This window comes from Poromitra crassiceps (genome assembly GCF_964638095.1).
Source record: "Poromitra crassiceps genome assembly, chromosome: 25".
Classification (NCBI taxonomy): Eukaryota; Metazoa; Chordata; class Actinopteri; order Beryciformes; family Melamphaidae; genus Poromitra; species Poromitra crassiceps.
Window position 1 is genome coordinate 2,633,544 of NC_139649.1, and position 24,681 is coordinate 2,658,224.

Here is a 24,681-nt window from a genome sequence, read left to right on the forward strand (position 1 = left end):
ACCTATATCTGTTGCATATCTGATTCCCAGATTGGGACCAATTTCAGAATATGAAGTTAAGATATTTCCCCCAAATTAAGTTCAATTGTTAAAATTCTTTCAATTACACCGCTCCTTTTCCCAAATTGAAAAAAAATATTACATTTTTAATTTTCAGTTTTCAAACATGCAAGTCAGGTAGGTACAGATCAAATAATTATCAAATCAAACACAAATAAAAGGTCCAGTGGACGATGTTTCAAATAAAATAAAAAACGTGTCCAAGTCTCTTGGTTGAAAGTTGGGGACGCTATATCATGAATAAACAAAATGTTTTTATCAATCTTCCTCCTCGTCCTCGTCCTCGTCCTCCCTCTCCACCGCCACCACCTCCTCTGCTGATGTCCTAAATCTGGAAGCATAAGCATTTGCAACATTGGTAACAAATAGATCGCTCCATTAATATAATTTAAAACATTAATACAATTGAAAATCTTTGAATCGAAGAACTAAAACATTTGTTTGTAACCCAATTTTTTCTGACAGGTGCTGACAGGACATCACAGTGACATACTATATGTGGGACAAAATAGACTATCAAATAGAAGAAAATAAGGAAAATAAATACAGTGTGTGGGCCATAACAAATGTGATCATCTAACTCCGCCATATTTACATTGATGCGGAAGCTGAAATGTGGATCAATGCGCACTGGCCCTGGTAAATCAATTAAGTGATCAATAATTAAAACTGCTGATATGCAAAACAGTTTGATACTGGTCAGCTTGCCGGGTTTTCCACTGAAGCTCCCCCCCAGGCCTCTGCTGTGCCTTCAGCGGACCAGGGCTTGCAACTACAGAAACACACACAAAATGGCGATGTTATAAATCAACTAAAATGTATGCAGAAGTAAATGAAGAAGCACTTCTTCTTGGAGCTGAACAGAAAAACCATGAATGTTGTAAATGGGCAATGAAAAGTGCATTGAGTTAAAACATGGCTGTAAAATCTATTTCTGATTGAATTATTCTAATTATTATTATAAGCCAGATCATACACTCATAATGGCCACACTTAGAGAGATCTTAGAGGAATCTTTGTGTTTTTGTTCAAAGATTTTCCACAGTTCACCAAGTTTTCATTTACTTCCCCAATCTTCTCAGTCAGGAGGAAGTCAATTTTCTGACAAAACTTTCCGCAAGACGGTCCATCTTCTAATCAAAACTGGACTCAAGATGGTCGATCCTCCTACTAAGCAGACGACTTTCACTAAAAGGGGGAAAACATACATACTGTATGCAATGAGAAAACTACAGGTGCAGGTAGAGTAGATAGAATACTCAATTGTGTCATTCCATAAGAATTGTATAGACACTTTCATTGGAATTCTGTTGTTAGGGAACAGTTTGGCCCCAAGTTAACTTTGTCAGATATATTAACAAACACTGCAACAGGAAATAACCTAGTGGCCATTTTGAATGTTTATGTTGTAAAGTTGCAACACATGAGCTTATTATTATATAACTTCATCAGTTTCAACAAGGGCAAATCCGGCCCAGGACCACGTGCATTGTGTGGCAACCGTGGGGGCATGCATACCTGGGTTGTGGCTAGATGGGGTACAGCCACGGATAGAGTGACGCAAAATCATGGCAATTGTTATTCCATTCAATTTGTGTTACTTCTTGTAACGGGTCATGACGAGTCTGACCCTGTACATCCCCTTTTCACAGAGTTCACAAAACAGAGTTCACAAAACGGAAGACGCTACAGAGTTCCTGCAGCAACCAAGAACATCGACAAAAATCTTTCATACCAAACGCAATAAATCTGCTACATTCGTAAACGTCATCCACATCAGAACCATGTCAGAACTGTCTCTATTGTGCATCGTGTTCTATGTTGTATTGTGTATCCTGTCGTTTCCTGTGCTGTGGATTGTGTATTCTGGTGTCTGTAATCACAATCTGCCTGCCTGGCCCTCCCGCCAGCGCAGAATAGTGACGAATGTCGCTCTTGAATGACGTAAAAGTCACATTTGAAGTCTGATATGGGCCAGATGTCTGTTCACACCAAAGTCACATTCCAAAAAATCAGATTTGAATCAGATTTTTTTCCACATTTGAAAGTAGCCCAGGTCTTATTTAAAAAAAGTCACATTCAATGTGACTTGTACTGTTCACACAGTCGTGAAAAAGACTGACCTGAGACGCTTAGGGGGAAAAAGATCAGATTCGAGCACTAAGGTTTGATGTGTGAACGTAGCCCATGTGTGCATGAGTGCACCCCCACTGAATTCAGATGCACCCCAAGTTATTTTGTTCTGGAAGCAGGTCTGGGAGGAATGTAACCGGTGGCATTGAAAAATGACGAAGGGTACCCTGTGTGAAGGGTAGTCTGTGTGAAGGGTAGTCTGTGTGAAGGGTACCCTGTGTGAAGGGTACCCTGTGTGAAGGGTAGTCTGTGTGAAGGGTACCCTGTGTGAAGGGTAGTCTGTGTGAAGGGTAGTCTGTGTGAAGGGTACCCTGTGTGAAGGGTACCCTGTGTGAAGGGTACCCTGTGTGAAGGGTAGTCTGTGTGAAGGGTAGTCTGTGTGAAGGGTACCCTGTGTGAAGGGTAGTCTGTGTGAAGGGTAGTCTGTGTGAAGGGTACCCTGTGTGAAGGGTACCCTGTGTGAAGGGTACCCTGTGTGAAGGGTAGTCTGTGTGAAGGGTACCCTGTGTGAAGGGTAGTCTGTGTGAAGGGTACCCTGTGTGAAGGGTAGTCTGTGTGAAGGGTACCCTGTGTGAAGGGTAGTCTGTGTGAAGGGTACCCTGTGTGAAGGGTACCCTGTGTGAAGGGTAGTCTGTGTGAAGGGTACCCTGTGTGAAGGGTACCCTGTGTGAAGGGTACCCTGTGTGAAGGGTAGTCTGTGTGAAGGGTAGTCTGTGTGAAGGGTAGTCTGTGTGAAGGGTAGTCTGTGTGAAGGGTAGTCTGTGTGAAGGGTACCCTGTGTGAAGGGTAGTCTGTGTGAAGGGTAGTCTGTGTGAAGGGTACCCTGTGTGAAGGGTACCCTGTGTGAAGGGTAGTCTGTGTGAAGGGTACCCTGTGTGAAGGGTAGTCTGTGTGAAGGGTACCCTGTGTGAAGGGTAGTCTGTGTGAAGGGTACCCTGTGTGAAGGGTACCCTGTGTGAAGGGTAGTCTGTGTGAAGGGTACCCTGTGTGAAGGGTAGTCTGTGTGAAGGGTAGTCTGTGTGAAGGGTACCCTGTGTGAAGGGTACCCTGTGTGAAGGGTACCCTGTGTGTTAAGTGATGCCAAGAGGTCCTGACAAAGAGTCAAGAGGTGGAGAGATGAACAGGAGCAGAAAGACTCTGTGCTCTGTGTTTGTGTTTGTGTGTGTGTGTGTGTGTGTGTGTGTGTGTGTGTGTGTGTGTGTGTGTGTGTGTGTGTGTGTGTGTGCATGTCTGTGTGCGTGTGTGTGTGTGTGTGTGCGTGTGTGTGTGTTGTGTGTGTGTGTGTGTGTGTGTGTGTGTGTGGGGCTGTGAGACGTGGCAGAATGAGGTCTGGCCAACCGGCAGATCTGTTCCATATGTTTCCTGGAGAGAGAGAGAGAGAGAGAGAGAGAGAGAGAGAAGCAGCCCACTCGCCCAACCCGACACCACACTACCCCCACCCCCCCGTCCGTAAAAAGAGACAAAACAGTCCAGTTCCAGACCGGTCTCCAGCTTCAAGACCCTCCACTCAGTGTCTCTGACTACCATTCTAAGCATTCTAACGTTCTGCTGGATAGTCGCACGTCATCTGATTCTGTGCTATACACCAAGGAGGTACGCCCCGAAAAACGGCACAAGTTACGCCAGAAACAGTATTCCCTCTGTAGCTTAGCTGCAAGGAAAAGCTGCATTATTGCTGAGATACTGTATCAACAACCGTGCTACAGATTTACAAACTGAAACTGGAAAGAACTTGACTTTAAAAAATTGTTAACGAGCTAATGGGTGGGTCATTTTGAGCCCGACGAACGTGGTTACAGCCAGCAGGCAGCAGGCTTAGCTAACGTAGCTAACAGCTAGCTAGCTAGCTAGTTAACATGCTAGCTCACTCTCAGCCAGAATCAAATTGTCATTACGTATGATTATAATGTTCCATTGAGTCATACGTCTCCTTCCCATTTGAGCAACTAACTCAATTTTTTGAACTCTGAGCACAAAATTTATTTATTTGTGAGAAAATATGTGGTGAACAATGTGGCTAATTAACCTTGTCGGGAGGGCGTGACTCAGAAACATATGAAATAAATGACGAAATGAAATGAAATAACAAAATACACTGGAGCGGAGCTTGAAGTCCTTTGCTCTGAATCCATTTCCCCCTGACTGGAGATATCAGGTTGAGGTGGAGATGATGATGACTGTAGATATCAGGTTGAGGTGGAGATGGGTGTAATTGAGGAAGTGAGGGGGTCCAGGCAGGTTGTTGAGTCTCCAGTGGAGCAGAGCAGAGGAGGAGATGTGAGGTGAGGTGGAGGTGTCTGACAGTGGCCTCGGGCAGGGCAAACAAAACACTCACATTGGTTCAGCACATTGCTGCTTTATTAGGCACACTCGCTGCAGGCCTGTTGACTGCTCTAGTTTCCCCTGCCTCATTTTTCAATTAGCTAAGAATATCATGTTCCTTTGGGGTTTTTCTCCCAAGTTTTGGCTTTTGTATTTTGCACCAAGAATTTGGAACAAACAAAAGTGTTGGTAACACTTCATTTGGAAAGGGTTTGATAGAAGATGTTTTTGCTTCATTCAACATCAGTCTGAGCTCATTCCATGCAGGGAGAGTCAATCTGTAGCCCGACAGTCTGTTACTTATTTCTCATTTATATGATAGAGTGTGTACAGTGGAAAGAGGCAGAGAGAAGAGATGGCATCACAAGTTAGACGTGGACTCAAACTCACGGTCTTGTGAATACATGTGTTGTAATCCGGTGAGTTTTGTGCGGAGCTCTTCTCACTTGGCCTTCATCCGTCCCAGGTGTCTTCTCATGTCTGAAGGTTGTCTGATGATGTCTGACAGCTTGAACAGCCGTGGCTGTGATGTGATGATGGCTGGTTGGAGCGGGCAGATGAGCAAGGCAGCAGGGCAGTTCACTGTGGGATTCAGGTCTAAACCTGCTTCTCTCCACCATGGCCATGTTGAATCTGAAATGCCCACCTGCATTAGCTGCAAACCAGTCGCCTTTAGGTGACAGTCACCTTTTTGATCCAAAATGAGGACACTCAGGTGAATGGTTTCTGAGTGGTTTTGTGTCTACCTGGTATCTGTCACCTGCCTCAGTCTCCATGAGTTTGCAGCTATGAATCTTATTTGTTGTTGTGGACCGGTCTGTAGGCCTCCTCTGGACCCAGGAAACGGTCTCTAACCCTTAGTCTTTAGTGCCATCTGCTGGCAGCTGGAGGAACAGCCCAGTCTCCTTTCTGTCACAGTGAGCAGAGCCAGTGTGGAGGATTGGGTTTCTCTTGGCAGTGTGACTCGACTTGGACTCGAGCATCCATGCATTTGTCGGAGACAAGGACTTTTTAATTGATAAAGACTGATTCTTTTTCTTTTTGTAATTGGCGCTAATCATTTAGCATAAGATATTGATAGCTACAGTATATTAATACAGGGACATTATAAAATAAAACGTGTATTCTACCTACATGTGGTTTCACGCTCATATCCAGTAACTCTGGACTCGAACTGACTCAGGTAACAGGGACTCGACTGGAGATATAGTGACTTGACTACAACTCTGTCTCCTGCTTGTAACGTCATCAGTCAATATAAGAGACTCTATTATATTGACTGATAACTTTACAACCAGGAGCAACAAACTATCTCCAAACATCACTCTATTAAATAGAGGACTTGTAATAGTTTTTTTCTCTGTGTGATGTACACTTTTACAATGTCCTTTTTTACCATGTGCGAAGCGCCCGTGGTCAAGAGAAGGCTGTTTTGGGTGAGTCATTCATTCATAATGGAATGCAAAGGACGCTTATTTCGGGGTCGGTTTGTGAGATGCCTTCTCGTTTCCCGACGGGGCGGTGTTTCAATCGTGCTGCTTACATGTTCACCCCCGCCCACTTGGGACGCTTGCTGAATTAGAACGAGCACACCTAGACACACACACACACATAGGGATGGGTACCGAGCGAGCACCGGTATTAATAGGTACCGGTTCCCGGATTGGTCGGTACCAGGAGTATCGATAAGGTCCTGGGGCCGGTTGCACCAACTGGTCTTAACTATGCCTGGTCGTAACTCTTACGTCGGTCTTAGTTAAGACCAGTCTTTAGAGTGGACTTACGGCTGTTGCACCAACAGGGCTTACGTCTGGTCTTAACTACGCCGGTCGTAGCGATGCGCGTCCATGTGAAAGCATGGAAATGCCCACTGGAATGCGGCACGCGACCTGTTTAGAAGAGTGTGCTGACGTCAAATGACGCTCCGCTGATGGGTAATCGGCTGTAATAGTGTGGCTAATGTTAGCGGCTATCGGATACTTGTCGTTACTTTACATGGCAGTAAAACGCCACTGAATGACCAAATTGATTTAACTTTTAACCATTTCGATTTCCACTTTCCATACGGACGAAAACACTCAAACCAACTTAAACATGTAGATGACTCCTACACAGACTCAGTAAAACACTCAAACCAACTTTTCGCTTGGGGGCATTTGAGGTTTATTGAGAGACATACACAATAAATATAAATATAGCACCACGAAACATGGAGGATGCAGCTCCAACAGCTTCTGGAGTTACAGTACCACCCATTGCTGATGACCTGTGTGAGTTTCTAATTAGTCCTGTAATTCACTGGATTACTATGACATTACTTACTATACTTCATATACTTCATTAACATAAAGCAGTTACTTGGAGTAACTTTGGATTGTTTACCTCCAAAATATTTAGATGAAGCCGGACTCTTAGAGTTAGTTTCTCATGACCGTCAGTCAGTCCCCATCTAAACCCAGGCTAGCTGCTAGCTGCCAGCTCTTAAAGAAAGACAAAGACGTAATACATAGATACAGACATAACTCTTGTTATAATTTGGTGCTATATAAATATAAAATGGATTGAATTGATTGATCGATTGACATGCAGTGAGATATATCAAACATCTACAGACAGGCGCGGCTCTTGGAAATGATTATTGCAATTAATAATGCCTGCATCACTAATTGATGATCCCTGCATAGACTTTGTCTAGAGGGGAAAACCAAGTATGTATCACCTCTATTAAAGATATTGAATAATTCCATTCATAGAAAGGATCTGTAATGTTAAAAGGCATCGGCAGGGAGTCCTGTTCATGTCAGTTCGTCAATTTGTTTTATTCTAGTAAGTGCATGACTGTAGAGCTACCAGAGGGAGGTGCTGTTGAGTGAAACGTTATACACTAAATGGCTGTTGGCTGAATTTGAAGTCTATTCTCTCTGTCATGGCTTGTGTGGCTGTAATATTGATTTTTTCATGCTGATAGTGTCTGGACTCTGGATCTTGAAACACAGAGCGGTTACATCCCTGATAGTGGTAAAGTCATTATGAAGAATATTCAGTCATTGGTCTAAAACACTAGGCTGATCCTTGGATATTATGTTAAAAAAAGAGCTAAATGTGATCTACTACTCATCTGTACCTTTATACATGAATGTTAGCTTTATCCCTGTATAGTCTTACAGTTGATGTTATACGATTTTTTTATATTCACAATATTTCAAGTACGGACATGATGATGCAGCGTTCCTTTATCTAACAGCAGTCAGCCATGTACATGTATCCCAACATGGCTCCAGCTTGGTCTGTGAGCTAGTTTCTGCAGAGGGGATGCCTTGCTCTAGATCTAGAGAACTAGAGTTTGTCCAGAGGGGATGCCATGCTCTAGATCTAGAGAACTAGAGTTTGTCCAGAGGGAATGCCACGCTCTAGATCTAGAGAACTAGAGTTTCTCCAGAGGCAAGGCCGTGCTCTAGATCTAGAGAACTAGAGTTTGTGCAGAGGGGATGCCACGCTCTAGATCTAGATAACTATAGTTTGTCCAGAGGGGATGCCATGCTCTAGATCTAGAGAACTAGTTTCCCCAGATGAAAAATACCTCTCTCTAGATCTAGAGAACTAGAGTTTCTCCAGAGGCAATGCCTCGCTCTAGATCTAGATAACTATAGTTTCTCCAGAGGCAAGGCCGCGCTCTAGATCTAGAGAACTAGAGAAATACAAAGACCAGGGCTCTCATTTATCAAACTGTGGGTAGGATCCTCCACTAAGGATTCACTAAAAGAATGACTAACCAATCCAGTGACTGCACACACACACACCTGTACTGCACACACACACACCTGCATGCACACACACACCTGCATGCAATTTACCTGTTCAGTTTATAATCAGGCTCATTTATATGCATCATGTGGTAATTGGCATTGAACATTATGGTTGGATTGGGGCGGAGCCACATGTGGAATGTCCCAGTTGGTCTATGACTGATAACGGGGTAATTGCCTGCAGCAGGTGTGGGCACTTGTCTCCCAATATGTGCAAGGGTCAGAACTTAATTAACTTAAATGATTGGCCTAAGTTATCTTGTTTACTTTATAACGTTATGTTGTTGTTGTTTTACATACTTTACTACTTTTGTGTGGAATACCTTTGCAAGACGACACTAGATTGTGAAACACAGATTGGATCATGTAGAAGAGAACTGGAGAAGTGAGTCAGTTTTAGTAGGGATTCTAGGCACATAACCATAAATGAGACCCTGGTGTGTTGTGACGGGGGTTAGAGGATGGGAAATGGGTCCATGAGATCCATGAACAGCACTGGGAATAGACCAAATCACCGTGACGTCACCATGTAAACAACATTTACTTCCGGGTACCACTTCGGGAAGGCGCCAGGTTTAAATTTGCGTGTTGTCAAATGAATGCTGTCAAACTCTCGTTGTTTTCGGCCGACTACTTTCAATTTAAATGTTCAAACAGTTGGTAAACATGCTTGTCCGACGTATCTAGCCTTTCTTCTGTCTTTGTTTTATGTAGTGTTAGCTAGCTAATAACGTTTGTTTACAACTGTCAAACTCGCTGTTTTTTTGCAGACTCGTTAACGTTACGTTACAGACAGAGGCCACTGGCGCCGCTCGGATACAGCTCGGAACCCGGATGTTGTAGCTGTAGTAAGCCTGTGCCGCCGAATCCAGAGTTCTCTTTGCTCATGTTTGCCCTTTGCAGAGGGAATTTAGAATAATCCAAATCTTGACCCGCTCTTTATGGTCCCTGGACACCCAACAATACAACACGAATGAACCATTTTTGTCTTCTTTGTCTGTTTTTGTCTTCAACACGTCAGTTTGTGCGGAGGTAACCGGAACCAGGGGTAACCGGAAGTAAATGTAAACATCCCCGCTGATTTGGTCTATAGAACCTGAACTCACAATTTTATGCTTTAAAAAATAATCAAAGTGGTGTTCGTTTGTGAAGATGACCTTGCTGAACACAAAGGTCTCAGTTTCATAAACTTTTGTTAACACAGACCTTATTTCAGGCCTCTAACACAAACCCTATTGACTTCCAGCCAAGGGAACCAGGCGATGCTAACTTCCGGGGTGGCCTACAAAAATACATCATCCATTCCCTGCGGTACTCGATTGTCAATTCATCTATAGCTTTTTTTTTTTTTCCATCCGTATTATCTTTGGCTCCTTCCTTATGGCACCGATGTTCTCTCACAGTTCTCCAGTTGTGAGTGGTCTTGAACGCTCCTGTGCTCTCTACTTCCTCCTCCTGAAGTTGCCGAGCTGCACGCCCCTGCGCCCGGTGACACAGCGGAACGTGGCGGGCTGGATGTCCCAGTACCTCACCGGGTTGCCGAACAGGCTGATGGCCGTGAACAGGTTCTTCTTAGCGCCGGGCCGGCTGGGGCAGAAGTCGTTGATGCCCACGCGGCTGATTTTGTTGGCGTGGAGGTAGATCACCTGGACAAACAGAGAGGACATAAAGGAGGTAGATCACCTGGACAAACAGAGAGGACATAAAGGAGGTAGATCACCTGGACAAACAGAGAGGACATAAAGGAGGTAGATCACCTGGACAAACAGAGAGGACATAAAGGAGGTAGATCACCTGGACAAACAGAGAGGACATAAAGGAGGTAGATCACCTGGACAAACAGAGAGGACATAAAGGTCACGTGGAGGTAGATCACCTGGACAAACGGAGAGGACGTAAAGGTCATCAATTGTATTTCTGCTTCACAGAGTACCGCAGGGAGGACATTATTTTTGTAGGCTTACCCAGAAGACACTGCACTTACGTTTGAAAGTCAATGGGATTTTTGGATGGGGATTGCGGTTATATGCATGAAATAAGGTCTGTGGTTAACAGAAGTTTATGAAACAGCGAAGTTTGTGTTCAGCAAAATAATCTTGACAAACGAGGACCACTTTTATGACTTTAGAAGCGTAAATTGGGTTTTTTCAACACGATTTTCAGAAAATACTTCAAATATGCGATATCAGCTTGAGTCTGCTGTGGGCATGATGTGAGTAGATTCAAGATTCAAGATTCAAGATTTTTATTGTCACTCCGTAGTACAAGTATCACGTGTGAAATTCTTGTGCTGTGTATGTAACCATGGTATAAGTATATAACCATGGTGATGTGATGACTGTGACAGCCCTACCTGGAGGTAGGCTAGGTGTGGGTTACCTGGAGGTAGGCTAGGTGTGAGTGACCTGGAGGTAGGCTAGGTGTGAGTGACCTGGAGGTAGGCTACTGTAGCTGTGGGTTACCTGGAGGTAGGCTAGCTGTGGGTTACCTGGAGGTAGGCTAGCTGTGGGTTACCTGGAGGTAGGCTAGCTGTGGGTTATCTCAAGATAGGCTAGCTGTGGGTTACCTGGAGGTAGGCTAGCTGTGGGTTACCTGGAGGTAGGCTAGCTGTGGGTGACTGGTAGGCTAGGTGTGGGTTACCTGGAGGTAGGCTAGGTGTGAGTGACCTGGAGGTAGGCTAGCTGTGGGTGACCTGGAGGTAGGCTAGGTGTGAGTGACCTGGAGGTAGGCTAGCTGTGGGAGCGTACCTATGTTCCCCGGGTCCTATATTCCCCGGGTCCTATGTTCCCCGTTTTTGTGGGACCGGGGAACATAGAACCCTTCCTAACCTCCCCCAGACCCTAACCCAAAACCTAACCTCTCCCACCCCTCACGCCTAAACCTAAGGTCGGCATTGCGGGTGGTCGGCATAGCGGATAGACACCCCAAATGTTACGGAGAGTGTTAAAAACGGGGAACATAGGACCCGGGGAACATAGGGATGACCCCCTAGCTGTGGGTTATCTCAAGTTAGGCTAGCTGTGGGTTACCTGGAGGTAGGGTAACTGTGGGTTACCTGGACATAGGCTAGCTGTGGGTTACCTGGACATAGGCTAGCTGTGGGTTACCTGGAGGTAGCGCAGGTCGCTGATGCCTGGTGGGACCTTCCTCATCCGGTTGTTGTCCAGGTGGATCTCACGGATGCTCGGGATGCTGATCAAGCTCCCGTTCTCTACAGACTTAATCTGGTTAAAACCGAGGCCCAGTCTGCAAAAACAAACATATGGTTGGACAGTAATATGGTGTCACTGACAGTGAAAGAAAACGTCCAAGTAGACAAGTCAGCTTAGCAGGAGTTAAAACAAAAACAGCTTGATACACGATGTCAGATTGACACGTTTATCCTTAAACGTTAAGTTTTGAATGGGTTTCATGGGCACTGAGACAAAACTTGTCAAAGTATAAAGAAACATCCAAAATCTCAAAGATTAAAGATGAAACTGGACGGACAAACCACACCACATGCACACACGTGTTCGGTGGCACAACACACAAACATGCTACAATGGTGGCGTTACATTTGTCCTCCGCATTTTACCCATCCTGGCTCATCCTTCATGGTCAGGCCAGGAGCGGTGGGCAGCTGCAGTGAAGCGCCCTGGGACCAACTTCTTCTAACCGCCACTGGTCAGACAACGATCTTCTTGCATGTTTTAGTGGGGGGTTATATATGGAGGAAAGCCCAGGGGAGCACGGGAAGAACATGCAAACCCTGCTTAACGCAATTTTTCCTGAGATAGCCCACCTGGGCACTAGGCACCGAAGGCATGGGGACCGCCAGTGCCAATAACATCCCAGGCGGGAATTGAACCCAGGACCTTCTTGCTGTGAGGTGACAGTGCTACCACTGCACCACCGTGCCAGCCCAGTCACCAGATTAAAATGTTGGCATGTCAGCAGGAAGATCCAATGTCTGTTAGAGGACCAAAATGTTCATATTTTACATTTATGTTCTGGCGATTGGGTTGGAGGCCATGTTTTGAAATGGTCAGGACTCTGTTGTGTTTGTATGTATTTTTCTGATCCAAAATAAACTAAACTAAACTGTGTTGGACCGTTGGTTTTCACCTCTGCAGGTTTTTGTATCTGATGAAGTCTTCTACTTCCACCTTGGAGATCCTGTTGTAGTCCAGGCTCAACTCTGTCATGGTGGACGGGAGGTCTGGAGACAGAGACAATCACATTCATCTAATTTAGACAGTAAAGTAAAGATACTTTAGTCTGTCTTAGTGTTAGTTCATGTAGACCTACTTTTAATAATGACTTGAAAACAAACTCTGATGTTCGATATTATTTTGTGAATATCGTGATATTATCCATGATATTAAGTCATTTCAAGTGGCTCCATTTTCACAATCAGCGTTTCCTGGAAATAGCAAAAATGAGACCAAATGAAATGACACCAAATGACCTTTGTTTCCTTCCATGTTCGAATAGTATCATCACATTTGATTTCTAGGCTGTTAATATTACTAATAGGATACAAATGTGATGTCATTAAGAAGAAATAAACTAAAACAGCAAAAATAACTTAAAATGAGATATTTTCGCTGGACCCTGTCATATCGTATCGTAGTATAAAATGTTGGATATCTACCTTTTGGTACAGCCGTGAGTTTGGCCTCGGCTATGCCAACGTACAGGGAGGACATGCCGTCGAAAGCTCCCAGCTCAATCCCACTGTTGGCCAGAGGGTTGGCACTCAGCTCTGTTGGAAAGCACAAAGCGTGCACTTCAGTCAGCACTGCACATTTCAGTCAGCACTGCACATTTCATGTCAGCTTGGAGCTGGACAGAGGAGACAGTTTGTATCTCTTGCACCCTGAGATCTGATGGAAAACTGAAACAGTAGTCATCTGAAAAGAGAATTTAAAGTGACCTTAGATTCATTTCATAAGTGAAAGTTGGCTTGATTGAAATTGGTTGATCTCATACATTATGCAGAGGTAGCCTCACTGCTTTGTGTCAGTGGTTTTGTATTTGCCGCCAGGTTCTGCCACCTGAGAGAAACCTCCAACTCAGCCAATAATGTTGTCACCTAAAAGGTTTTTATTCAAATTATGCCATTTTGCATTTTAGTTGACTTGGATTATAGTTCCCTTCACCAACATGTTTGGATAGGCAGATGTTACACATGCTGTGTAGTTTAGGCAGCCTATAACAAGAATGCAATCCTAGCCTAACTCACTCCTCCCCAGCAGCCAGCCTCATCAACAGACTCCAACTGGTCCAGAACGAAGCTGCCCGACTTCTTACCCACACCTGCCACCAAATCCTGGCACCACATCACCCCAGTCTTAAAAGAACTTCACTTGCTTGCCGTAGCTCCTACTGGATCAAGTACAAAATCCTCCTCGTCATCACATACAAAGCCGTTCACCAACTTGCCCCCGCCCTCCCATATCTTATAGACTCAAGCCAGTCATTACCCAGCACATTGAGGCTCCTCAGGCCTTTGAATGCGTCTTTCTGGATGCGGCTGATCCTGTTCTCATGGAAGCGGAGTTCCAGGATGTTGCGTGGCAGGTTGGCAGGGATCTCCGTCAGCAGGTTGTAGGAGAGGTAGAGCAGTCTGAGACGGTCCATGTTCCTAAAGGCGCGGGGGTGGATCTTAGACACCTTGTTGTTGATCAGGAACAGGGCCTGCCGGGGGGAGAGATGGAGATAAATCCCATGGCACCAATCAAACATTCTCCAACAAACACAGACAAACACAGATGTTTGTTTGGTGTGCCATGGCTGTCTGTCCTTGTTTGGAGATGCTTGGTCTCAATCGCTAGTTTCAAGTCTTCTTCAACACAGCATGATGTTCATTTAGTCAATTATTGTCCCATTTAGAGTCAAATAGATGATAAAGCAGACTATGTTGTGGGGCCTGTCCAATGACCACGCAGCTCGCCGATCACGGACCAATAGCAGACGACTCTTTGGGAAACCCCTAGTCTCGTAGCTGCTTCTGGCTCCAAATAACCAAGATGGTGATGGAAAAAAAGGCCAAACTCGAGGCTTGAAAACATGTCTCCACAAACCAATTGGTGACAACACGTGGCTACATCCATATGTTTTATACAGTCTGGGTGTTCATCACAGTGTAGAACATGGCTGTCCAATTTGGGGCCTGCGGGCCAAACCTGTGGTGTAGAAGGTGTACCAGGCTGACAGCTCTGAAGGTTCACAGTGTTTCAGATGAACACAGAGGAACCAGGCTGACAGCTCTGAAGGTTCACAGTGTTTCAGATGAACACAGAGGAACCAGGTTGACAGTTCTGAAGGTCTCTCTTACGTGAAGCTGATTGAGGCCTTTGAAGTCATCCTCGTTGATCTCTGTGATGTCATTATTCTGGAGGTCGATCATCAGCGTGTCTTCAGGGATCTTCTCAGGAACAGAGATCAGACCTGTGAGGAGAAACACAGCGTCTGGTTACCCATCAGAATTGGATACATTTATTTCTCATATGGGCCGTCTCTTTTTATATTTAAAAGCATTGAGAAGTACAAAATCAAATGAAGATTGTGTGAGTTCTTATGCCTTGGTGGCGTCTCTGACTCAGTGACTTCAGGCATCACACTGCCACCCAGGCTCAAGAGAAGACTGCTACTCATGTGGGGACTTGCCAGAAACAGAAACAGGCCCTGAAGCCATTTTTGTTTCTTGGCCTTAAGAAAAAGCTGGTGAGGGATTTAGTGTGAGCGAGTTGACTCCTGCTGCAGCGAGACTCTCTGGTGTTTACAGAAGCTCAGGGAGGAGAGACTCTCTGGTGTTTACAGAAGCTCAGGGAGGAGAGACTCTCTGGTGTTTACAGAAGCTCAGGGAGGAGAGACTCTCTGGTGTTTACAGAAGCTCAGGGAGGAGAGACTCTCTGGTGTTTACAGAAGCTCAGGGAGGAGAGACTCTCTGGTGTTTACAGAAGCTCAGGGAGGAATGCTGCCAGTAAAGAGGGTTTAACATGATGAGATGGGCCATTAAGGCTCATTAAGAGCTCCAAAACACCATTAGGGAATAGCGTGATCCTCCCACGTGCTACGTCCTGCCGGTGAAGCTCCCCGCCGTCAGGTGAAAAGAAGCGGCTGGCAACAATTGGGGAGAAAAATGGTGTGTGTGTGGGGGGGGGGGGGTTATGAAAAAAGAACAACACAATGTTGTTGGTATCAAACGCCTTCAGAAAGCCCTTTAAAAACAAGTTTTAAAAAAGTTGAACAGGTATTCGGTTATTCACATTTTCTTTGGAGCTTTAAAACTCACCTTGGTAAGCCATTGAAATAGTCATAGTTCTGGCAGTTTTCATAACCCTGTTTATAAAAGACTGTTCATATTAAATGACTGTTTATTGGCATATTAGGTCCTAAATGAGATGTCAGAGTTGTACAAATAAATAAATGAGAGAATGCACCCACATCCAAAGCAAACAGGGCAGGTGCTGAGCTGAAAGGAAGACAAAACAAATAAAACAGCTGGCACGCTGCACGGCCCTAATGTTGAGTTATTTATTACACCCACCTATTACATCATACCTATTACTTTATCCCTATTAAACAACGGAACATTGGAGCCCTGCGTTGTGCCAGCTGTTTTATTCATTAATTTCATGTTCGCTTGCGGCTCAGCAGGTTTGGATGTCCGTGCATTCCCTTATTATTTTTTATTATTGTTGTTGTTGTTTTTTACAACTCTGACATCTCATTTTGGACATAAAACATTTTATTTTATTTAAAAGTTCGTAAAACATGTCACACGGCAAGAAGATGTTGTATTTTTGTACAATAGTATAACTTGTTATGAAGCATTATCGTGATTATTACCAGTCCTGCAATCTTACTTTGCAAACTGTAATATTGACTGATGAACATCAGGTAACTGATAGATAGATAGATTGATAGATAGATAGATAGATAGAAAGATAGATAGATAGATAGATAGATAGATAGATAGATAGATAGATAGATAGATAGATAGATAGATAGACTGATCGATAGACTGATCGAGAGATAGATAGACTGATAGATAGATAGATAGATAGATAGACTGATCGATAGATAGATAGATAGATAGATAGATAGATAGATAGATAGATAGACTGATAGATAGATAGATCGACAGATAGACAGATAGATAGACTGATCGATAGATAGATAGATAGACTGATAGATAGATAGATAGACAGATAGATAGATAGAAGGATGTCATTCAATATCCATAAGCTTCATTCATTCGATTCTGATTGGTCAATCACGGCATTCAGCGGTTGGCACACCGCAGCTAGGTACTGTATATCAGACCGACGCCATGCACAGAGGCCATGTCAGTCAATCCGCAGTCAATTTAACAACAGCTCATTTGCTGCTCAAAGTTAGGCAGCAACAGTCCATAAAATAACAAGGTACCAAACACCTCTCTCTTGGATAGTATTGAGTAGCGCAGGAATGAGTCTGGAAGACCTATGTTAGCACTTCTGGTTCTTTCGTCTAAAAGTCAATGGGATTTTTGTATCAGGATTTTGATTAAATGCTTGAAATAAGGTCAGTGGTTCACAAAAGTTTATGAAACAGCGAACTTTGTGTTCAGCAAGATAATATCCATAAACGAGGACCACTTTTTTATTTTCCAAGCATAAATGCATTTTTTTAATCACGGTTTTCAGAATACGCTTCAAAAGTCCCTCACTTATTAATTGAGCTAGCTGTATAGAGAGTGAGTGTATTCTGACCCTGGTCGGAGCACTGAACCACTCTGGGCCAGCACCGGCACCCAGCCGGGCAGTCTTCATCATCGTCGTCGTCATCATCGTCATCATCATCGATGTCATCGTCGTCGTCCCATCGTCGGTAATCACCCATCATGATGTCATAGTTTTTGAGGAAGTCCATGGAGTTGATTGGCTGCTGCGGTTTGGCGTTGCCAAGCGCCAGCAGGCACAGCAAGAGGAACACCCTCATGGTGTTGTTGCTAGGAGACGGTTGCTAGGTCAGCTCACACACGGCACCGAGCTGCAGGGAGAGACCGGATAGGGTTAAGTCAGCTCCACAACCAATAAAAAGAGGACTGGATGATGATGTCATCACATTGAGGAAATGAATTGTCCATGGTGCCAGGCACTGGTTTTATTAGAACAGGAAGAGAACAGAACAGAAGTACAGAACACTGCCGTTTTAATAGTCACCTACTCTGTAAAACCTCCATGGTGTTCTAGTGGTGGACCCATGGCACTATGGAAACCACTGTGTGCAGTGGTTCTCAACATGGGGTCTGGACACCACCAGGGGTCCGTGAGGAGGTTCCAGGAGGTCCCCAGCAAACGGATGAATTGTTCAATTTCAGCATTATTTCATTTACAAGAACTTAACACATTTAGAGAATGTAGAAGAGTGACTTGTGGTCTTAGTTTCTCTGTTATCTCTCTACCTACAGTACAGACACTCATGGAGTTCTGGACTCAATCAAATCTGACAATTATAGTGCTTTCGGGCCGCAGGAACCTTTTTATAGTTCTAGGAACAGTTGGAAGAACTCTCCTCTTTTTGTTGTGTTCGCACCGCAGGAACTGGGAACCAGTAGTTCTTAGAAGAATGCCGTTTAGTTTAGAGGAACCTTTTAGCTCCTGCTTCAGGGTAGTTACTCTTCTAGCACAAGAGGAACCTTCATGGTCCAGACCTAAGTGTAGCTACTTTGAATGCCCAGAGAATTTTTGGGATTTAAATTAAAAGGGTTATAGTCCCTCTTCTCCTTTCTTTCCTTGTTTCCTTTCCTGAACACTTTGGACTGGTTTTCATTGAGGTGAAATGAGGTGTGGTACGCACTACGCAGCCACTGGAGCAGTTTAATGAATGAACAAGGCTCAGGTGTGTGAGCGCGTGGCAGATTTGATGAGTGCTGTGGGGCACGCCAGTCCTGGAGACGCCCCCGCTTTTTATCTTCAACATACTCCAGGTTAGGACTAGCTTGAGTGGCTAACGCTAGTTACACTTCTTGTCCCATAGACCCATCTAGTCCGTAACACATGCAAACAATTTATTGAGCCGGATTCAAACCCAGGACGTTGGATTTATTTTGTATTCCTCTTAGCCACCAGGAGGGCGTGAGGTTGAGTTTACTTAAATTGATTTTCAAAATTGATTAATCACAAAAGGAGCCTTGATCCCCAGTTTAGTCCTCTTTGCATTGTACTGTAGGTCAGAGACATGTTATGTTGAAAGCTTTGCATTTTTATAAAATCTTCTCTCTTTCAAGCCCAAAGCGGTTTACTACAGTAAAGTTAACGTTTTGTACGTTTTGTAAGGCCATGTTGAAAATGAGTTTTAGTTTGGAATGCATTGGTGAAACAGTGCTTTGGGGAGTTCATGCTAGGTTCCTGGAGTGATTGGCTTCACTAAGTGCTGTACTCATTCCATCAATGCTTCTATTAAAAAATTAAATCCTCCAGTGGAAATGGAGCTCGCAGCCAACACAAATGTTTCTGTAGTCCCTGTGTTTCTGTAGTCCCTGTAGTCCCTGTGTATTCACCATCTGTGGCAATTTACTAAATAGTGTTGTAAAGAGCTAAAGATGTCTATTTCTCTCTCTTAAAACACATTTACAGCCAGGAGAAAGAAGCAGAGAACGTCTGGTTTCATGCTTCTTCTGGTAATGTTGATTTCTCCATCGAGCATTCAGTCAGTCAGCCCACAGCTATGTGCTGGTGGTGGAGCATCCTGCAGCGACAGCACATACCACCCGGGCCCAGCACATACCCCTACCCTGCACCCAGGCCCCAGCACAGCCCCCTACCCTGCACCCAGGCCCCAGCATATACCCCTACTCTGCACCCAGGCCCCAGCACAGACCCCTACCCTGCACCCAGGCCCCAGCATATACCGCTACCCTGCACCCAGGCCCCAGCACAGACCCCTACCTTGCACCCAGGCCCCAGCACATACGCCTACCCTGCACCCAGGCCCCAGCACATACCCCTACCCTGCACCCAGGCCCCAGCACAGACCCCTACCCTGCACCCAGGCCCCAGCACATACCCCTACCCTGCACCCAGGCCCCAGCACAGACCCCTACCCTGCACCCAGGCCCCAGCACAGACCCCTACCCTGCACCCAGGCCCCAGCACAGACCCCTACACTGCACCCAGGCCCCAGCACAGACCCCTACACTGCACCCAGGCCCCAGCACATACCCTTACCCTGCACCCAGGCCCCAGCACAGACCCCTACACTGCACCCAGGCCCCAGCACATACCCTTACCCTGCACCCAGGCCCCAGCACATACCCCTACTCTGCACCCAGGCCCCAGCACATACCCTTACCCTGCACCCAGGCCCCAGCACATACCCCTACTCTGCACCCAGGCCCCAGCACATACCCCTACCCTGCACCCAGACTCCAGTTACAGACCCCTACACTGCACCCAGGCTCCAGTTACAGACCCCTACACTGCACCCAGGCCCCAGTTACAGACCCCTACCCTGCACCCAGACTCCAGTTACAGACCCCTACACTGCACCCAGGCTCCAGTTACAGACCCCTACACTGCACCCAGGCCCCAGTTACATACCCCTACCCTGCACCCAGGCTCCAGTTACAGACCCCTACCCTGCACCCAGGCCCCAGCACATACCCCTACCCTGCACCCAGGCTCCAGTTACAGACCCCTACCCTGCACCCAGGCCCAACTTTGCTCCCACCTCCCCCTTCAGGACAACAGAAGCTGTACTCCTGAAGTGGATTTTCTAACTGGTTATTTTGATTTGGTAACTTGGTGGTAATTTGAAGATGTTCTGTAGTTGCAGTTGAATCAAAGATGGCTTTTAAACAGATGTATTAAGTTCATTCCTCTGAGTTGACACGACAATACCAGTCCAGACTGGTTCAGGTGGCTGGAAGGCAGGTAACGTCTTTTCGGTTCCTGTCTGACTCAAACTCAGTTGTCCAGAGGTTTTCATTACGTAATATGTCCTCACTTCAACCCCCTCAGACCCACCTTGGCTCTCAAGTTGTAACTCTAGGAACTGCAAACTTTGATTTTGTACCTTTGTGGTATTTCAGGGACATTTCTTGTATTTGTATATAGAATTTGTGGCCATTAAACTGCATGGAAAATAATTGTACAAATTTTTCAAATGACACCAGCTTACATAATGCATACATATGTCAAGTGCCACATCTCTGACTATTGTGTACATCTAAAACCCCTAACAAAACCACACTGTTCTGATTCAGCCCACCCATATACTTTTTTTTTTTTGGTAGGCAGACAGGAAAGGTGGAGAGAGAGGGGATGACATGCGGCAAGGGACTTCAGGTTGGATTTGAACCCGCGTCGGCCACACGAAGGACCAAGCCTCCGTGGTATGCGTGCTACCAGGTGAGCCAGGTGACAAGCTCACCCGCAGACTTAAGAATATTACTGCCATTTAATCTTGTTGAGCTCTAAAATTTACACTCATCACTTCAACTCAGAAAAAATATTGCATTCATTGTTAAAGTCATTGTTAAAATAGTGAAATTAAATGTACACCCTAATCCCATGGTTCCACTAAATCAGTGATTCTCAAACTTGTTCATATCAAACCCCTATGTTCATCCATATTAGAGCCACCAACCCACATTTTCAATGTCTCTCTGACCCAAATCTGAGAATATTTGTATTGTTAGATCTTGATTTTGTCTCGAATCCCATGACTATGATCAAAGCAGTCATTCTTCTACATTGTCTAATTGTGGTAACCTTCTAAATTAAATTATTCTAAAGTTGAACAATTCATCAATTTGCTGGGGCCCGGGGCCCACTGGACCCCCCTCAAAGTCCCCTGTTGGTCCCTGGACTCCATGTAGAGAAGCACTGCACTAAAGTTCATCTACTTCATTGCTGTTAATGCAGTTAGGTAATGTCCTGTAAACTGAACTATTTAGCGGCAAGCTCCCTGGAGATTGTCTATTCTCTGAAACATCAACGGTTCACACCAACCAGTTGAAGATTGATTGATTGATTGATTGATTGGTTGGTTGATTGATTGATTGATTGATTGATTGATTGATTGATTGATTGATTGATTGATTGATTGATAGATATGTCATGCACCATTTAAGGTGCCAGCCCATATGGGCTTATGACATATAATAACAGCCAGGGTGGCCCCACAATCTTAATATACAAATCATAAATACATGTTGTACAGAATCTAAGAGAAGAACATTTCAACAAAACATTCTATTTCCCTCACGGAAATGTCCAGTTATTTTGGATAAAATGTTATATAGATCTTGATAAGACAAAAATCTCATCATCAAAGAGCCAAATCAACATGTATGACCAAAACAAATCAGGGTTCTTCAACTGAATTTTCTCAAATAGATGGTCGTTCAAATCAACGTACAAGGAACGCAAAATTAAATTTTCCTTCTAAGAAAAAAAAAACTACAGAACATAGTTGCTGTGAATGAATCCTACCTGATCCGTCAGTGTGTGGTGTCCTGGTTTAAACCCCCGACAGACAGGCACTCAGCCCTCAGAGAGGAGCAGCAGCAGAGTCCAGTTGGAAAGCTGTAGGTTCAATCCTCAGAACATTTCCAGTGAATGGAGAAGCATCACCCCCTCTCTCCAGAAAACAGCCCCCAACCCCGTCCCCACCAAACCTCCCCCCCCCGACGGAAACCACTGCGGCTGGCGTGAGAGGCTTAGCTTCCATAAAGAGCACTCGTCTCTCTCACATCAACATCTGTACTTCTCAGGGACTCGATCTGAAAAGCCATTGTTACTCATGTGCTTCTCATCAAGAGCTTTGAACTGATGCCAGAAGAGTTTGCCTCCGACTCCTGAACGCTGGAGTCTTTAAATAGAACATAGCGGTACTGTAGGTCTGTCACCTCCCCTCCCCTCATACACACAGGGCCTGCTGCCATATTACATCTTAGACACCAGTGTGAATGGCTCCTGCACAGACATATTGCCCCTGGCTTACATGAGGAGAATGGAACTGGAATGCTGCCTGCAGCTGTTTCACTTTTCTCAATGAAAGATCTCCAGTGAGGACGGAGGTGTTCCTGCCGTGCCGATGTTTTTAGGATGATGCTATCCATCAGCTTGTTTGAGGAATCCCTTCGTCTGCCTGCGTCATAACTTCTCACTTCCCCAAACACAAAGATGTCAGGCCAGTTTAGATGTCAGGCCAGGTTAGGTGTCAGGCCGGTTTAGGTGTCAGGCCGGTTTAGGTGTCAGGCCAGTTTAGGTGTCAGGCCGGTTTAGGTGTCAGGCCGGTTTAGGTGTCAGGCCAGTTTAGGTGTCAGGCCGGTTTAGGTGTCAGGCCAGGTTAGGTGTCAGGCCGGTTTAGGTGTCAGGCCGGTTTAGGTGTCAGGCCAGTTTAGGTGTCAGGCCGGTTTAGGTGTCAGGCCGGTTTAGATGTCAGGCCAGGTTAGGTGTCAGGCCGGTTTAGGTGTCAGGCCAGTTTAGGTGTCAGGCCAGTTTAGGTGTCAGGCCAGTTTTAGATGTCAGGCCGGTTTAGATGTCAGGCCAGTTTAGGTGTCAGGCCAGTTTTAGATGTCAGGCCGGTTTAGATGTCAGGCCGGTTTAGATGTCAGGCCGGTTTAGGTGTCAAGCCGGTTTAGGTGTCAGGCCGGTTTAGGTCGGTGTAGATGTCAGGCCGGTTTAGGTGTCAAGCCGGTTTAGGTGTCAGGCCGGTTTAGGTGTCAGGCCGGTTTAGATGTCAGGCCGGTTTAGATGTCAGGCCGGTTTAGGTGTCAAGCCGGTTTAGACATCATTTGTAGACATCATTTCACATGATGTCTACAAGCTTTCCTGCTTTATTGTAGAGGGACAGAAGAGAGACAGAGGAGATGCTATGTGTCATCAACGTGTACAGCACAGTGCCTGTTGATTTACACCTCTTGCCTCCCGAGAATGGAAAAGCTAACAGGAGCTTTGCTCCCTGAGGAGTGTGTGTGTATTACACTATTCCTTTTTCCATTCAGTGCTGCTATTTTCTGCTGAGCCCAGCAGGAACGAGACTGTGAGGCAGGACAGAGCCAGACCATCTAAATATGCTCCGGTTTGGAAGAAAGACGGAGCGGGTCTGTGTTCTGGGTTCAGTCGCCTCTCCTCTGCGCCAGGTCATATTTTCCAAACCATCAGAGATCTGCAGAGATGATCAAGCCGACAAAATAACTCTTCAACCAGAGGCAGAACTTGCCATCTTCGACTGCTCGGAGTCCTCTCTGAACTTCCCTACAGCTGTGCAACAGTCTCACACAGGGGACGACTGTCGCCAAAAGACTCATTCTGAAGGAATGGAAGTCCCCATGCACATCTTTTATAAGCACATAAACACTTTACGCGGCTGGTAGCCTTGTTTTTGTACACATGCATGTATATATGTATGCCTTTTTTTTCTTCCTTTTACTGTCTGAGCTTGTTGTTGTTTGTGTTCGAAGCAAAAACTGAAAATAAAACAACAAACAAACAACAACAACAAATAAATTGGAAACTTCAACTGACCTCGGAGTTGTCTGGAACGCAAAACGCTGTTTTGAGTTACTTTTTTTAGCTCTTTTTTAGCTTTTAGGGTAGGTACTCTCCTAGCACAAGAGGAACCTTGAGTGACGTAAGTGTATGGCCAAGGCGGTTAGAATCATCACTAATGTTTAACAAGCAATTATTTTTAGCAAGCTAACATTAGCTAATTGTTATGTAATTGTTAGCCAAAGTATGTGGTATCAATCCCCCCTGAACTCTCTCTTGCTTTGCTGTGAAGCTAGCAGTTAGGATGCTAACCACCGGCCTGCTTACGTCACTTCAGCGTTCCAGTTGGCGGTGTGAACGCAAAACAGAAAAAAAGCCTTTGAAGGTCTGTAGTTCTCAGGGGAGGTCCCCAGTGGGAAGTTCAGAACGGCTTTGTCCGAAAACGCCAATGGATGGGCTACTGACATGCAGCAGCTGAGTGATGCTATTCAATAGAATGGACTGAGATCATCCGTGGAACCTCTCCAGAATCCTGTTCAATCCAGGCCTCTAATAATTCCTCCTGTTCTGGAGGCGAAAGGTGGTCCTGCCTCATACTAACTGGCTTCTCCTGCTAACGTGGCCAAACAGCAGGCTGTGTAAGGCAGACATGTTGATTGAAGTGTGGTCTCTCCTCATGCTGAGGAGCATTGACGATCAGAGGTCAAGTGACTGGAGAACATCAGATGGTTGTTTCATGTCTGATGGGTGAGCCTGATGGACTCAGCAGCTGTTCATGTTGGCAGAGAAGAAGAATTCTCTCATTTCTACAGGAAGACCTTCTGATCTCTCGGCGCCGGCTCATTGGAAGATATTTTTCCGTATTTTTATGAAGAGGTGATTAC

General features: G+C 45.3%; 1 protein-coding gene across 2 annotated transcripts; it reads right to left on the reverse strand.

Moving 5' to 3' along the window:
- Positions 1 to 285: 285 nt before the first annotated feature.
- aspn (asporin (LRR class 1)) lies at positions 286 to 21,904 on the reverse strand. Of its 2 annotated transcripts, none has more exons than XM_083660660.1 (8): positions 21,794 to 21,904; positions 17,066 to 17,345; positions 14,644 to 14,756; positions 13,790 to 14,003; positions 12,958 to 13,068; positions 12,429 to 12,522; positions 11,429 to 11,567; positions 286 to 391 (listed from the first exon to the last, which is right to left on the reverse strand). In XM_083660660.1, the coding sequence occupies exons 2-8, from the start codon at positions 17,292 to 17,294 to the stop codon at positions 386 to 388; spliced, it is 906 nt and encodes a 301-aa protein (XP_083516786.1). In that variant the 5' UTR covers positions 17,295 to 17,345; positions 21,794 to 21,904; the 3' UTR covers positions 286 to 385. The 2 variants fall into 2 exon arrangements, with proteins under 2 accessions (XP_083516786.1, XP_083516785.1); XM_083660659.1 differs by lacking the exon at positions 286 to 391 and adding an exon at positions 6,677 to 9,967.
- Positions 21,905 to 24,681: the final 2,777 nt, after the last annotated feature.

What these genes read in the sequence shown, in the direction of transcription:
- aspn (XM_083660659.1), bottom strand. Translation starts at nt 17,294, where the DNA reads ATGAGGGTGTTCCTCTTGCTGTGCCTGCTGGCGCTTGGCAACGCCAAA. An exon ending in ACTCACGGCTGTACCAAAAG is followed by an intron (nt 12,523 to 12,957) that starts GTAGATATCCAA and finishes CTCTGTCTCCAG; the next exon opens with ACCTCCCGTCCACCATGACA. An exon ending in AGATACAAAAACCTGCAGAG is followed by an intron (nt 11,568 to 12,428) that starts GTGAAAACCAAC and finishes TTGTTTTTGCAG; the next exon opens with ACTGGGCCTCGGTTTTAACC.